The 16,249-nt window shown below is 41.6% G+C and overlaps 1 protein-coding gene across 1 annotated transcript in view; it reads right to left on the minus strand.

Moving 5' to 3' along the window:
• The window catches only part of LOC309576978 (contactin-3-like), a gene marked incomplete at both ends in the record, with an annotated part of 69,891 nt that overhangs the window by 33,664 nt on the left and 19,978 nt on the right, over positions 1 to 16,249 (minus strand). The window contains 3 exons of the mRNA XM_082288612.1: positions 684 to 786; positions 1,083 to 1,286; positions 13,004 to 13,099. Coding sequence (XP_082144738.1) covers positions 684 to 786; positions 1,083 to 1,286; positions 13,004 to 13,099 — 403 coding nt within the window. The remainder of the gene's footprint in view (positions 1 to 683; positions 787 to 1,082; positions 1,287 to 13,003; positions 13,100 to 16,249) is intronic.

Raw genomic sequence — 16,249 nt, forward strand, 5'->3', positions numbered from 1 at the left:
GTAGCTTCCATGGAGGGAGAATCCAGGCAAGTCTTTTCAAACTGCCATCCTCCAGCAGCCCTTTATTCCCTGATTTGCAAACTTTCCCTCCTCCCCTCACCAGCCAGCCAAAGCAATAGTGTGTGATCAAATTATCAATCTGATATGGGCCCCTGACAAAGCTGCCTGCAAACAAAGCACACACTGGTGAGTAAACACATTTACAGAAACAGAAATGCATTCTCAGATCATCTGTGAAAGAGAAAAGATATCAGTTGTGAGTGAAGCATCATTCAGAGGAGAAATGCATTTCAATCTTTATTTTGGCTATAAAGGAAGAACAATATTATGAAAGCATCAAGTACATTCAAGAGGAAAATTCAGACAATTTTGTCACAGACTTGAACACCATTTCCTTGCACAGTGAAGAGAGACTTAGTTCAAAGGTCATATGCAAAACCACACTGAATCTACTCAAGCTAATTTGAAGTGAAATGTAAATTCCTGTGCTGCCAACATACACATCTTAGTTCTGAACAAAATCAAAATACACTCCAAGACTCTTTGTCCCCTTATTTCAGGGCAGGAGTTGTGATAACCAAAATCAGGTCTTTGGAAAACACCAGAACAACTGCCAGAAGCCCACATCTCTCGTGCAGGTGAACCCTAAGGTGCTTCCACTTTCAATGAGGATGAAAACTTACTTTCCTAGGGCAAAGCATTCCAGCTTCACAGTGGAGCCTTTGGCTGCAGGGAGCGTCTCAGGGAACTGAACCTCTATTTTGGGCTCGTATTCTCCCATCACACCTATGGGACACAATTGAGAAGGTCAATTTTTGAAGGTGATGTTTAAAGGCTTTTTTTCCTCTCTCTTTCGCAATTCAAAATCAAGTTCATTTCTCTCACACTCCACTTATAAAGAGGAGCACAGTGAAATCAGGGACAGAGTTGGGAGGGGAGCACACAACAGAGTTTATCTGTGTAGAAAGCAACCAGTGTTTGGACAAAACACGAGAATTTATGGTGCAAGAGCCGAGAACGCTGAGTGACGCCTGGAATTATCCCTGACTCCCGGTGTTTCCCTGACTCCAGGGCGGCCGTACCGTCCGTGCGCAGCACCAGGGGCGTGGGGGAGCCCAGCACGTGGCTGTTGGTGGCCGTGCTGGTCACCACACAGGTGTAGTTGCCCACATCTGATGGCTCCACCTTGGCTATGTACAGGTGTCCCGTCTCCTGGGACACGAAGCGCCGGCTGTCCTCCTGCACAAACGATGGATACTCATTGAAGATCCAAGCAAACGACAAGTCTGGGTGGGGAAAAAAAAGCACAAGCAAAGGGGTTTTGTTCAGCTTTTTTTTTTTTCTTCAAAGATCAGGTCATTACTGTATTTTCCAGCACTGCATTATATACCATACTTCATTGTGTAACAGAGCCAATGACTGAGAAAAACAGATTTTAAAGAGTACCAGAAATTAGCAACCCCCCCACCCATTTTTTTCACCAAATCCCCATCTCCTCCAGCAGAAAAAAAAAGGTGAAAGAAATCCAGATTTTAGGTGTTTTGTTTAAATCTCTTTTTTTTTTTATCCCTGACATTTAATATGCAAGGAAATAGGAGCAGACAGCAAAAGCAAGACCAAACTTTGCTAAAACGGAAAGATTATTCACTCAGTAGCTACTTAACTGCTCAGCCAGATGCTTAGCAGGTAGAAACAGGACAGGAGTATCCACGTGATAAGAATGTCAGAAGAAGCCTAAATTCCCAGTAGGGCTCATCACACAGTAGAACTACTATTTCATTAAAAAATCCATAAAAAAATTTCTGTAAGGTATGGGAAAGTAGCCCTTGCTACCATTCATTAGGATTATGTGAAAGGAAAAAAAAACACCAACCCATCCCTCAAAAGATAAACTAGGAGATTTGGCAAAAAACCCACTAAATGTGTTTTGTTTTCTGAGCATCACTGCGAGCTCTGTGTCCAATTTTAATTGGCAAAAGCCCCTTCCTGTGTGAGGCCACGTGTTTGTCTCACTCATTTCCTACAGGATCAAAGGAAATACATTTTTAATGGTGTTCCAGGCAAGGAATAATTTTTCACCCACGTGCCACTTATACAGAGATTACAGCTTCTGGAAGCACTAATTAGCGACGATTACAGCTTGATTGACCTCTCTTTGCGTTCCAGTGTCTGCAGCACTGGCACTGCCCCCACGAAATGGAGTTCAACCCTTCCTGCCCAGCTCTAATTTGAGGGTGCCCAAATTCAGGTGTATCATGAAATGGAAAGGTGACACCTCCTGAACCCTCGACATCTCCCGAGGCTGCCAAAGCCAACAGGACAATTTAACACAAGGTAAGAGACTGTGCAGGTGAGAAAAACACTCAGTAAATGAAATTATTAAATTTATGGGCTGCCTAATGCAAAAAGGGCATCAAATGAAACGGCTGATCATTAAACTGCTTTTAATTTTCTTCTATCAATATTTAAACCTCTTCCATTAAGATAATTTTGCAGCAGTGGCGTGTTTAAGCCAGCCATTAACAGGCTCAGGACTCTGCTCAGGAGTTGAACTTCTATCGTATTTAGTAATATTTATTGTCAGAAACAGACAGAACCATAAGGAGGAAAAGATCTTTAAGACCATCACTCCTGTGGACCTGCAGCATCTCCTCATGAGCAATGATGGCTTTCACCATAATTCCTTCCTCCAGAACTCGAGAAGTGCAATTAATTTATGGAAAGGAAGGCCAGCAAGGATTTGCCAGGAAACAATGGGGGAATTATTGCAGTGGGAAGCACTAAATCATTTTAAAAAAAGCAAAAAGAGAGTACACCTGAGGAGTTTGAAAGGCACTACAACCTCTTAGAGAGTGAGGAGTGTATGGTCTTTCTACATGGGAAGGGCTAGAAAAGAGAGGAGAACTCTTTCTGCAGAAGAACTGGGTGGAGAGAGCGATCACAGGGCTGAGGGAGAGGCTGCACACCAAGTTAGGTACCAAAAATACCCATTTTCAGCTCTACACCAAACCCAGACACCCACAAGACACAGTGGTGGGTGACACTTGGCTGTACTGGTTCTGATACTTATTGAGCTACTTGTGTTTCCTTGCTCAAAATATTATTTTATGCTTAAAAAAACCAAGAAAATGAAAAGAAAAAACACATCCAAAACAGTGCAAGGGGATGGAGAGATCTGGAAAATAAGCAGCTGCATTTCATTCCATGATATCAGGTTAAGCCAAGAGCAAACCCACTGAAATCAGTCCCTGGGATGATGGAAGCCATGCAAAGCATATTCCAGTTTAATTGGATCCTCCAACAGCCTATGAATAAACACTCCTGGGAACCCAATTCCCCATTCAACACATATTTTCACTGACTCTTGAGAAAGACCAGGGTCTTTCTTTCCCTGTGCCCCACCACCACGACCTCATTTTATATTTATTTTCCTTTACGAAATTGTATTCTTATTTTCCAAAGTAAAAAAAAAAAGAAACCGATCATATTAAACAACTTGTGGTGTGATTTATTATGTTTACACCATTTGCCTGTTGCTGATCTTAGGGCACCTCCAGGGACACAAACTCACTCCCTTTCTGTCAATTACAAGTTTTCAGTTGATTTTCTGTTATAAATGGAAGTAATATGTCTCTCCTGGGCTTCCTCCCAGTTCTAAGCCTTTGCTTTCCAATGCATTTTTTCCTTATTTGGCGACCATACGTGGATAAGGTATTGGAAATTACAGTTATTACTCAATTTTTATTTGTTTACTACGTCTTGGTTGGCGGCTTCTCTTTATTTGGCATTATTTGATTATTATTTACTGTGCAGTCTCCAACAAACTCAGCATGTTCACACTGTTGCAGGCCTTTTGTGCACCTAGGTGCTCAATTAAAAAATGCTTATAAAATCACCTGCCAGTTTTAAACCTGAATTCTTTATGAAGTTCAATGATTAAATCACCGTGGCCTTTGAGGTTTACCAGGGTCATTTCCTGCCATTTATGAACCTTAAAAACCCCCAAATTACTGTTGCTAAAGGAACATAATGGGGTAAACCCCACACATTTATTGGTTTTTAACTATGTTCAAAGCCAAGCCTTAAGTTCATGCACATCCTTTTGAAAATAAGGCTTTAAATTGTATTACATATTCCTTTTAAGGGAGATTGCAACACATGACTGGGAATCACTAACAGAACCAGGGTGATCTTACTTCTTGCAAACAGAATTTAAGTGATAACAGCAGTGGGGGAAATCCAAAATTATAATTAAATTCAGGAAGTTTTGGGGCAAAAAAAGGCACATAGACCTATGATCGAAAGGAGAAGGACAATTCATAAAGTTCATTTTATCCATAATTTGCATAAATAATGTCAGCGCTTGCTCCTCGTCTTCTGGGCCATCACTGCTCTACAGCTGCTTAACACTTACCTGCCAGCCCCATAATTCACACCTAAATAAGACTTCTAAAATAGCCACAAGTAAGTGATGTGAACAATATTCTTCTCAAGCAGATATAAAACTGACTGGATTTGAATTAGCCAAGAGGGTGTTCCCATAAATAAACCTGGTAATAAATGAAAATTCCTGATTTGGGGATGCACAGAGCTGACTAAACAATGCTTAGAGGTTAAAAAAAAAAAAATCCCAAAAAATCCAAAAAACCAACCAAACAGAAAAAAACAACCACCAAAACATAAAGAAGTTTCATGCCAATCACTGATACCCAAATCCTAATTATTTCATGCATTTCTCCAGTTCTGATTTCACAATACTCTGTAGCAGAGACACAAGGGGAAGCTGAAATATCCTGGTATTTTGTGTCTCCAATTGGCCCTCTGCCGATCCCACAGGATGGCACGTGGCTCCTGGAAAACCGTTTGCAAGAAAGCAATCAGACAGAATTTAGCAATGACAGAAACTGCAATTAAAACACGGAAATTTGCAGCAAACAGCTCTTTTGAATGATCTACCTCAGAGTTAAAAATAATGGAAAAGTAACACTGATTTTGAGAGGATAATAACAGACTCCATAACTAAGGCAGAAACCAATTAGTTCATGATTTGGCCCAATTTCAGCTCAAACTGTGATGAAATGGCAGAAAAGGGAGCAAAGTCTCTTGTTTGTGGATGAGCATCACTCGGGAGGGAGGAGCTCTGAGAGCTCACCCTGAGCATTCAGGTTGGGTTTTGTGGGACAGCCACCCACAAAAATGTTCATTTATCTCCACTGCTACAGCTCTGCACAGGGACCTCTGGGGAAGGGCAAACAAACTACTCACAAGTAGGAAATTAATTAATGAGGCAAAAGTGCGTTAAGGTTGCAGAGGATGCTCTTGGGTGCAAACTGTCCTCACCTCCCTGAAGGAAAATCCTTGCATTACACTGATGTGAGATTGGGATACTGGAATGTGAGTGCCCCCAGGAGTATAACTGGTTTTATTTTATGTAAATTACCTTCAAACTTCTCTTTAATACTTCTCCTCCTTTCTTATTTGGGCCAACTTTCCTGCCCTTAGTTCACCCTGTCCTCCCCTGGGCAAGCCCCCACCACCAGCTGCTCTTGGTAATCCTTTCTCTGTGCCATAAAACAAGTAACATCTCCCTCATTTCCTCTGGTAAACATTCAAGGTTGCTTTCCAAATAAAAATCTTCTGCACCGGAGGCGTAAGACAGGGTGTTTATGTGCTCCCAAAATGGATGTGGAAACTGGAGCTTAAAACGTCACGAGGTGCCACTGTCAGGAATGGCACCATTTGGGCAATGAAAAAACAGTTCAGAATTTCATCTGCGATAAATTGTACGTAATTTCAAGGGTTTAGGGTCTATTCTTGCACACATGCAATGCCCAGAAGTTAAAAACTATCCTAGGTATGTCCAGCTGGGAAAACCAAACCAAACCAATGCTCACAACTGTGCATTTCCCAGGGGGGTCCTGGGATGTTGGCATTCAAGTAATTCTATCACTGATAATGAAAGTCTTTAGCTGCAACCACACTTCAGAGAACAAACTGTGGGTTGGTAGTTTACTTTTTGTTAATGTCCTCTATATAAAAAGAATGACAATTACAAAACCTATCTACAGCAGGGCTTGAATTGTGGCCTCCAGGAGTAAGGTTGAGGCAGTGATGATCTGGTTAAAATAGGTGCAGCGTTTTCCCAACCACTGAAATTTCACCTGAACTCTGCAGAATAACTCTTCTGGCTGAATTTCTGTTTATACAAAATGTAAATTGCAGGATGGGAATACAGGTCCCAAGAGTGACTTCCCAAGTGAAGAACGTATCCCAAGAAATTAATTTTATTCCACAGTATAACGGCAACACTCTGACTTGAAACTAATGTATAACATTAATTGTTTTGGCATAAAAGGTGAATTATTTTATAGCTAAAATATACCAGATCAATTTTCAGCCTGCTGTGCAGGTAACCAGGCATGCAACTTCTGTGTATGGAATACACCCAGAACAATGAGAGCAGCTTGAGACACACACACAGAGTATCTTGCAATTTCAATCTACTCATTTAATGAGAATATTGAAATGTTTCAGCTGAAGTTGCAAGGTTCCTACTTCAGGCTAAAACCTAATTTTCATTTTTAAATGGAATAGGGTAAGAGTCCACTCGTTTTTCTGATTTTGGAATGAGCTTCAGTTTGATGTAAAAACAGATGCAATTCTTCAAACGTGGTAAATTGTATTTTCCTCTCCTGTCCCCCAGCCTACAGCACAGCCACAGAACTGGCCAAGAGGTGACTGCACACACAGATCTGTCACCTGTGCTCAGGTGCCACAGGGATGTCAAACAGCCCTAAAGGTCACCTGTTCCCTACACTTAATAACTGGTGGAGCTTTTCCAAGCCCTTAAAGCAGAGTCAAAAGCAACGCTCACCACAGTACTTAAAGCACCCACATTTCTAAGCTCATCCCTGGGAAACAGATGTTCCAGACTGGCAGCTGATCTCTTTATTAACACCAAACCCTCTCATGGCAAGTCCAACTCCACCAAGCACATTCCCTGGAGAAGGGCTCAGCACGTGGCCCTGCCTGCTGGAAAGGGACCATTAGCCAGGGGCAGCTTTCACACTGAACACAACCTTTTAATAGCAAACTGCTCCTCAGCTGGCAGGTTAAATGTTCCTTGGTGCTCCCAAGGAAGCCCAGATGTTAATGAGAGTCTGACAAAAAGGCTCTGCTGCAGTTGGGTTCCAGTGCTGAATAAAAAACCCCATTTCGCTTCCCCTGGAGCCGTGCGGGAGGGGGATGGGTTCGTCCCTCTTTATCACATTTCTGCACTAATTGCTCCGGACTTGCTGTGTCATTCCAAGTGTCCTGGCTCTCAGCACACTGTTCCCACTCTGGAAGTAGGCAGAAAAGTAAGAAAGTGCTTTAGGAAGCAATATGTAAATACATCCCCATTAGCCATATCCACTGCAAGTGACAAATTGTTCTTTTAATCACCTCCCTAGAACTTTACATTTAATTGCTGAGAGCATTTCCAGAACTCTGTTGTGCTTTTTCAATAGCTGGAAGTATTTTAAATTGCTTCCTGCCTATAATAATTTTGAGGATAAAAAGGTGATAGTTTAGTTTACTGCTGAACTAAAATAAATCTGATTTCTTGTGAATGTTAAATATTAAGCACATAAACGAAGGGAAAGTAATGGAAATACTCAGGAGTCAATTTTCAAAGTAAAGCACCGATATTTATACATGGAAGCAGTAATTAGTGACACTTTCATTTGGTACTCTTGCACTCTTTTAGGAGCAGGTACATGATAAGTCCTTGTGAAAAACAAAAATTCCTTTCAGCACTCTTGTCCGAGTGCTGGGATCAGCTGGGATTGTGTGCTGGGACTGCAGCCATCTCCCTCCTGCCTCTTCCTAATCAATTATCCTGTTTCCAGAGAAAAAACCCGAATATTTTAGTAGAGAAGATAATAAAGAGCGGGAGGAGAAATACCCCACAGTCACAATTTAGGGACAAAAAGAAACTTGGTGGAGAGCCAAATGCAGTTATTTTCTCCAATTTCCTCCTCTTTTCCCCAAGGCATAACTGAGATACCTGGGACTGGGTAAGTGAAAAGGTTCAACCTGAATTCTTTTTCTTGCAATTTGGTTCTTCCTAATCTACCTCTTCCTTTCTTTCCACCCCCTCCAGTCTTCCAAGAGATACCCCACAACAGAACATGGAGTTAAAGAGTTCTGTCAGATTTTGGGGTAAGAAACTGCTGAAAGCTTCTTAGGTCAGTTATACACTTCCATGTCAGCTTAAAAACATCCACTATGAAGTAACTGAAGATGATGCACAAATATATAAATAAGATATATTAATTTCAGCCTGGATTACCTCAGCCTGGAACACAGCTTTATCAAAAGAAAAAAGTGCTTCAGAAAGGCTGCATCTGACAAAGTGCATAGCAGAGTGTCTCTGCAGCACTGGTTTGGTACTGGTGGTGAAAATAATGCTCTGGCAGATAGAAATCACTGGAAAATCCAGCTGGGAACATGTATTATTTTCCCTCATATGGACAAATGTAAGCGTCTCTCAGGTAACATTTGATTTCAAACTGTCAGCTGAAATTTGTGCAGATGATGATGATGACACCAGCAGGACTATTGAAAAATATGTTTTTAAATAAAAATGCCATTTCTCCTTGGCAGACTGAAACAGCTCAAGAACACTATGGAACCACTTTTAAGGCCATTGCTCTTCCAATATTCAAGGTACCACTCTCCTTAAAATACATTTGTGTGCAAAAACCTCTGCAAGTGTGATTTATTGCTCAGGCCCAGACGTGTGTCATCCACAACCTGCAACAAAAGCAGAAAGCAAAGGTGCAAACCCAGGGTGGTTTTCACCTCCTGAAAGGGGAGTTTAGATGGGATATTAGGAAGAAATTCTTTACTTAGGGTGGGCAGGCCCTGGCACAGGGTGCCCAGAGCAGCTGGGGCTGCCCCTGGATCCCTGGCAGTGTCCAAGGCCAGGTTGGACATTGGGGCTTGGAGCAGCCTGGGACAGTGGAAGATGTCCCTGCCCATGGCTGGGGGTGGGATGAGATCTTTAAGGTCTCTTCCAACCCAAGCCTTTCCACACCACACTGATGTGCAGTAGGAAAGAAATCATCACATTCTGGAGTTCCAACTGTTTAGCTTTGCTTTGCTTTAAAGGCATGAAATGTTTCCATAGCCAAATATGTAAAATTTATTTAACTTATAGTTAAATTAAAAAAACAATGAAAAACAGCACGTTGCTATTCAAGAGTTCCAGAAGAGAAGCAATCAGAGCATCCAGATATTTCTGGCATCTGAGACTCTTCCCATGCCATGTTATTCATGAAGGAGAGCCCTGCTGGAACTTGCAGGTCTCCGAATGGCAATACAAGAGACATGAGCAAAAATTTGCAAGTCTAAACACTCGTTTGGAACAGACATGACACTATTCAGTGAAGGATTTGTCACAGCAAACACTGAGCAATAAATTGGGATCTATTTTTCCATGATCTAATATTATTTCCTATCAGCATGTCACAACTCTGACACAATATGCTGCGAGCTGAACTGATCCCTGTCCTTCAAATCCAGTCTCACTTATGGATTAAGCCCACATTTATCAGGGAATGATATGAAGAGGGAGAACATGTTCTTGCTGCATTATGCACGTGGGAACATCCCTGCCACATTGCATGAAACAGGAACACGGAGCACACAAGGCTAATTAGGAATTTAACACAAGCAGAATTTCCTTGCAATCTCCAACCGACAGCTCGTCAGCTCCACAAAATTCCTGTTATTTATTTAAGTTCTCCTGGGTTATGGTCACATTCCCCATGGGAATAACGCAGCAGGAAGTACAGCAATGTAAAACTAATGCCGAGTTTTTCCAGGCAAACCAAAATTTGTTGAAATGTTCAAATAACCATCAAGCAAATCTTCACTTGTACCATTACAAGCCATCCTTTTCTCTGTATATAAAGCAGCTTTAAACCACCCCAGATAACACAAAAGGACTATGCCTCATTGCCTCCTCCTCTCTCGAAGAACAGAAATACCTCATAAATCCAAAATCAATGCCAGATGAGGAAAACTGGCTGTACTAAACAAATCTAAATCCCAATATATAGAAACAGAAATAACAGCTGAAGACAAGCTACACAATAATCACAGTACAGTAGTAACAGGAGGTAAAACCCTACAGGAACTTGCAGATTTGCTTTACTGAGGGCTTTGTCACTTGTTAGATACCAATTCTGGAACAAAATCAATAGCAGAGAAAAATCATTTTTAGATCTCCATATGTCTAGCTTTTTCCATTCTTGGCAGAATGGGCAAAAATTAGCATCACATGAATGTTTTTTAACCAGCTGCACATCAACTGTGTCCAACATTAAGTTTTGGGTATTGAAATGTTTGTTGGATTGACAGCCCTTTAAAATCCTTAAAGATGCAACAGTAACACAGTAAAAAGTCAAAATAGCTGTAGAGATTTCAGTGCAATTTAAAGGTTGTAACAACTGGAAAAGTAGCAGACCCACATAAATCCATTTTTGATGTTATTTTACCTTTTGAGTATGTGGGTGAGATGATTTACTGTTTTTTTTGTGGCAAAAAAAGGGGATTTTAACAGACTAAATGGGATTTTAGGATGAAATTCTTTACCATGAGGGTGGGGAGGCCCTGGCACAGGGTGCCTAGAGAAGGTTAACAAGTTCCCTGCCACAGAATTCAAAGATCCAGAAGCATGGCCATGCAGAATGATGACAGATGACCATCTTAATTATCCAAACATCACTGCTCAATTATGATACAACTTGGAATATCTGACATAAAACCAGGCTGGATCAGAAAAATATTTGGGGGAGGGAACGTCTTCACGCTCAAAGCCGGTCATTTACCAAATCTTCATTCAGTAAATCCCAACCAGGGCTGCTTGGAAAGGGAATGTCAAAGGGGAAATGTGCTAGCTCTAAATAAAGTATTGGAGTGGTTTGTGATTCGTAAATGGAGTTCTACTGTTGGTTTAAATGCTGGATGTGCACACCCCCACGGAGCTGGAACTGCACACGCCAAAAGGACAAAACCACTGCTAACTGCACGAATAATTTGCTCCCTGTTGAAAAGGGACATTCATATGACTTATGTAAATATCTGTGCCTAAGATATGCAAGGAAAAAAATACGATAAATTGTAGAAGGGAAGCAATTTTCTTTTTCCACACTAAGAACTTTGGGGATGAACACTGGTCTATTGTAACTGGAATGCTGTACAGGGAGGAATAATCACTATTTAATCAAGTCTCTTCTTGCAAACTCCTTACAGAGAATGCAAGAAATAAGTGCAATTAAGTTAGCCAGATCTTAGAAACTGCACAACATGCCAGAAAACAAAAGCAGAGTATTTTGGGGGCTAGAGGGGGAGAGGAAACAAGCTGGTGGAGAAGGCTTTTAGAATTAGCAGTGTGTGGAATTGTTAGCTCAGCGCGATAAATACAGAATCAAAGTTAAAAAAAATAGTCAGATCACTGATCTGGAAAGGGCTGAACATCCCTCAGGCCAGGTCAGCTGTTCCTAAACCATCCCTGCTCTTCCTAACAAACTACTTCTGCTTTCTGGCTGGATGTTTTATCCCAGACTTCCTGCCCTGCATCCTGCCCTGTCAGACCCAGGGGCCCGGCATGTTTGATGTCACCCTGCTACAGCTTTATTTCAGTGAAGAAAGGAGGAGAGGGATTTTTTTCCACCTTGCTCCATGTGCCTGAAAACTTTAACAGTTAATTCTCCAACTCTCAGACAAAGCCAAGGATCTGAAATAATTCTGGTACCAGTTCTCAATCCCATTTGGTAATTCTGGGAGCGCTCAGCTCTGGTTTTTGCATGAACCACAATTAGTGTGGGGGTGTCAATCACCTCCCATCTGCTGCCTGCAAAAGGAATTCTCACCTCTTCCAACCACTGTTCTCAGCAACACGAGCATGTTTGGCATCACCTCCTGTTCCACACCTCAAATTTAAACCTTGCCTGAGTCAGGCAGAGCTGTCTCAGCTTGGCCATCACCTCTGGGTGTAAACCCACACACAGGACACAGCTGTAGGAACAGCTGGGGGAGATGCAGACTTTGGGCTGCATCTAGAAGCAAAATTTAATCATTCCAATTCTTACAGATAGCTGGGAGAATGACCCATTTTCTCAGATGCTGAAAGACAAAGCTGTTGTAAGGCTATAAAGATGATTTAAGAGTATGTATCAGTTTAGAGGGAAAAAAAATCTGCAAGCTCAGACAGTTGTAAAATTGCCACTTTATGGCTGTGTCTGCTTGGACTCTGCCAAATTTATGAGGCAACAATACCCATATTATTGAATATAATGTCTAGCTTCTACTACCTTGTCTTTGCAATCAAATCTAATGTTTAACATCACAGCCCTTCAATAATGGCACTCCATATCAATTACAAACAATAAAATCAGTTCCTTTCAAATATGACTTGAGGCTCAATAGCAATTAGTCAAAGGCTGAAGATGCAGAATGTGGGATGAAATGTACTTGCAACTTTTGGTCCACTAAGAATCCATCTATCCACTTTTCTCATCCCCTCAGTACAGCAGTGGTTTAAATTACACAGCATCATTCCATCACATCACAGAACGTCTTGATTGCAAGAACACGGGCAGACACCAGCACTGCTAAAGACAACAATCTCCTCTCTGCAATTGTCTGCTCACAGGGAGAACTGGATTCATTGAGGCTCAGCAGTTGTGAAATTGGGCAGAATCTAACTCCAGAAGATACACCATTAATTACAGGAAATACCATAAAAATCAGACACATTAAGCGCACAGAAATTCCTAGGAACTAGAAAGGCAATTTAAGATAAAAGTAAATCCTCTTAAATACTTCCCTCCCCTCCTCTGTTTTTGGTTCCTTTCTCCTTTCAGTTACTTCAGAACCCAGATTTCACTCTTGCTCTGCTCTTTGGCATCTCCAGGGACCTTGCCCAGCCCCATCAGCCCCGAGGGTCCCTTACCTCCTGCCCGGGGGGGTGTCCCACAGAGCAGCACGACCCCCTGGCCCTCCCGCACCGACACCGCGCTCCTCATCTTCGTCCTGGAGTTCTCCCCATCTGCGAGGGAAACAGAGGTGAGCTGGGTATCAGCAAACAGGGAACATCAACAGGAGACCCACATTCTCAAATGCCCATCTCTTAGCATGCAACCAAACCCAGCAAGTTCAGTGCAGCGGCTGCAGTAGAAAAGGCTGCTCAGCACGAGGGAGGATGACAGAATCAGGGCTGAAGGGAACTAATCTGCAGCGAGATAACTGAACAGATCCCATGGCTAATTTTGTTCTTATGCCTGGCTTCTGCTACCCTGATTTTGATACCCAAAAAGGAGCCAATGAGCGGGACTTAAAAATAGGTCCTGAAGCCACTGTTTCTCTGGAAATGAAGGTTATGATGAAAACAGCATCAAGATCCTCCTGAGCTCCCCTATCCAACTGTAAAATAACATTAATAACAACTATTCAGAAAACAGACATGGATCTTTCCAACGGGAAAGGAACCTCCTGGACCATATTCCTGCAGGAGAATCCCCTGGAACATCCCTAAGCCACGGCTTTGCACCTCAGTGTGCTGACCCAGTGCTCTGCTCTTGACTTTGGGATTATTTTAAGCTGTGTAAGGAATCACAGGATACCCTGAGTTGGAAGGGATCCACAAGGATTATGGAGTCCATCTCTGGCCTTGCACAGGATACCCCAAAAATCACACACAGCATTGTCCAGACACTTCTTGGGGGGAAAAAAATGCTTCAGAGTATCCATAAATGCAAATATTTTATCATAAATTTATACTGGCTTTCCCTCTAGCTGGTGAGTCAAGACCCAAGAAAACAGAGCCTCATTACACCCTTAAACTAAGCTAAAAATAACATGCCATACAAACCAAGATCGAATTCCTACACTAACAAAGGCTTTTCCATAAATAAACCACATATTTTCCCATAACAGAACAGAAGGCAATTTAAAAAAACACCCCATATTTGTTTATAACCTTGTATAGGACACTAAACTGAGGCAGTCTTTAAATAAGGCTGTCTTTTATAACCAAGCATCATAGGAGTAGTGAGTTGACCAACAGTAGCTATTTCCCCAAAATATAGCATTTTTTGTTACTGCAAAGCAACAGTTGTTACAGTGAGAACACAGAGTAAGAGCCATTAGAATTTCAATGCTTCCTTTAAAAAAAAGCTGCAGTAAGAGCGTGTTGTAGAATCCTTGGTTAGTGCATATGAAGTTCGCAGGAATGTTTCTTAGAAGGGCTGTTTTTAGCTTTCCAAGTGAATTTCCACACAGGTGTCCTCAGAATAAACTCAGATCCTTTTGCTGGACATGATGTAGAAGTCACACACAACCACAGCCAAACTGATTTCACTCCAAGGTCAAAACAACACAGCCTTAAATTATTGTTTCAGGCCTTTAAAGCACCTTACTCTTTCCACCATAACATTATACATTCACCAGCTGTCCCAACACCATTCCCCAGAGCCATGGAAGGAAAAACCAGCAGCTGACAGCACCTCAGAGAACACACACTGCTCTGTTTCAGGATGAATCACCAAAAGAATTAGTATTTTACATATAGAATTAATTTAGACCACATTTTGCCCTCTTACATCACAACCATCACAAGCCTTAAATTTTAAGTAATACAATTTCCATAACTGAAATTGGTTTTTAAGCCCATGTGTTCATTTACTGCAACTGAAGACCTTCAGAACCTTCCTTGTCTTTGTATTGTCCAAGAAATTGTTTGGGCAGGATGGGATTGGGCTGCGAGCGCCTTGGGAAGCGATGTGGGACACGCTGAAGGATTGGGAAGGCACATCCTCATCATCCCAGAGGTACCTGGTGAGGACACACCACAGCTCTGCAGTTTGATCTGCTGCAATGTCGTAAAAATTGAAATTATTAATCCCTGATTGCAAGTGAAGACTGTCGTCACAGAAAAGCAGCTTTTGGGGAAACAGGAAGCAACGCAAACCCATCTGAAAATGGAGAATATGAGCCATGCTACAATAAAAGAATCATTTTTCACAAATGAGCAGGAAGCTCCCCACCCCCTTCTAGAGCAGCTCAAGGACCAGACTCATCACACAGATGCAACGTACCATCACTCAATTTCTCAGTAAACTTCTATATTCTCTTTACACAGTGTCTGGCACGGCTTTGAACACAATGAGAAATCAACATGCAAAACAGGAGCAGAGTTCTCTATTAGTATTACACAAATAAGTCCCAATCTCTGACCTTGGAGAGCACTGGCTGCTTATAAACAAAATGCTGCTCTGATTTTCAGGTGTTTCTGCAGCATATTCAGAGGACTGAAGGTCAAAGCCAGGCATGTTTGGAAGTGTATCAAGAGTGATTGTTTATCCTTGGGCTTCTTTGTCAGGTTTTTTTAATAAAGCCACAATTCCAAGCACAATAACACCAGGGAGCAGTGCTGTATCTTCTAACAAAACTAGTTATTACATGAACTCATTGGGAAGGGACATTAAGTCCTCTGAAAGCTGACAGGGTAAATAAAATACCTTAAAAGGTGGACTAATAATGGCAAAGCTTGTTTATTTGTACAGATTGAACTGTATCCCTGAAATCAGAGGCTCTTATCCTGCTGAAATGTCTCAATAGATAAAACATAACTGGAAACAAAGACCAGAGACCAGGACAGAAGATGGTTTTGAGGAGCGGTGAGTCAGACCAGGACTCGTTTTTCAGCACCCATGGGATGACAATATCCCATTGTTCAGTGAAAGAAAAGGGCAGAAACACAAAGTATTTCTGCATTTTATCTGCTGGACTAGACACTGGCTTATTCATCATCAGATTTTTAAAACTCTCTCAAACTGGTCACCAAACTGAAGTGCTTTCATTAGTTTCTCTTGCCTTAATCTTTTCACCTCTTCCTTGTATTTATTACCCCTCACTTCTAATCTCCTTTCATCTGAAATGCAAGGATTCATGGACAAAATGAACACCTTAATTACTTAATCCTACCAGGCAAAGGCTCTAATCCTGCCACTGAAAATATTTTGGTAGAAGTGTTACAAAAATCCTAACTACAAGGGGAAAAAAAATCCAACATAAAAACCAATCTAGAACTGTAATTTGCAAATTAAACGCTTTTATTGCCTTTTTATAGTTTGCCATATAGAAGAACATTTAAAATTAGCAACTAAGGCTTTCTGATTCCTGAAACAGCATTTTCTTC

The sequence above is a fragment of the Coloeus monedula genome (assembly GCF_965178545.1).
Source record: "Coloeus monedula genome assembly, chromosome: 11".
Taxonomy (NCBI): domain Eukaryota; kingdom Metazoa; phylum Chordata; class Aves; order Passeriformes; family Corvidae; genus Coloeus; species Coloeus monedula.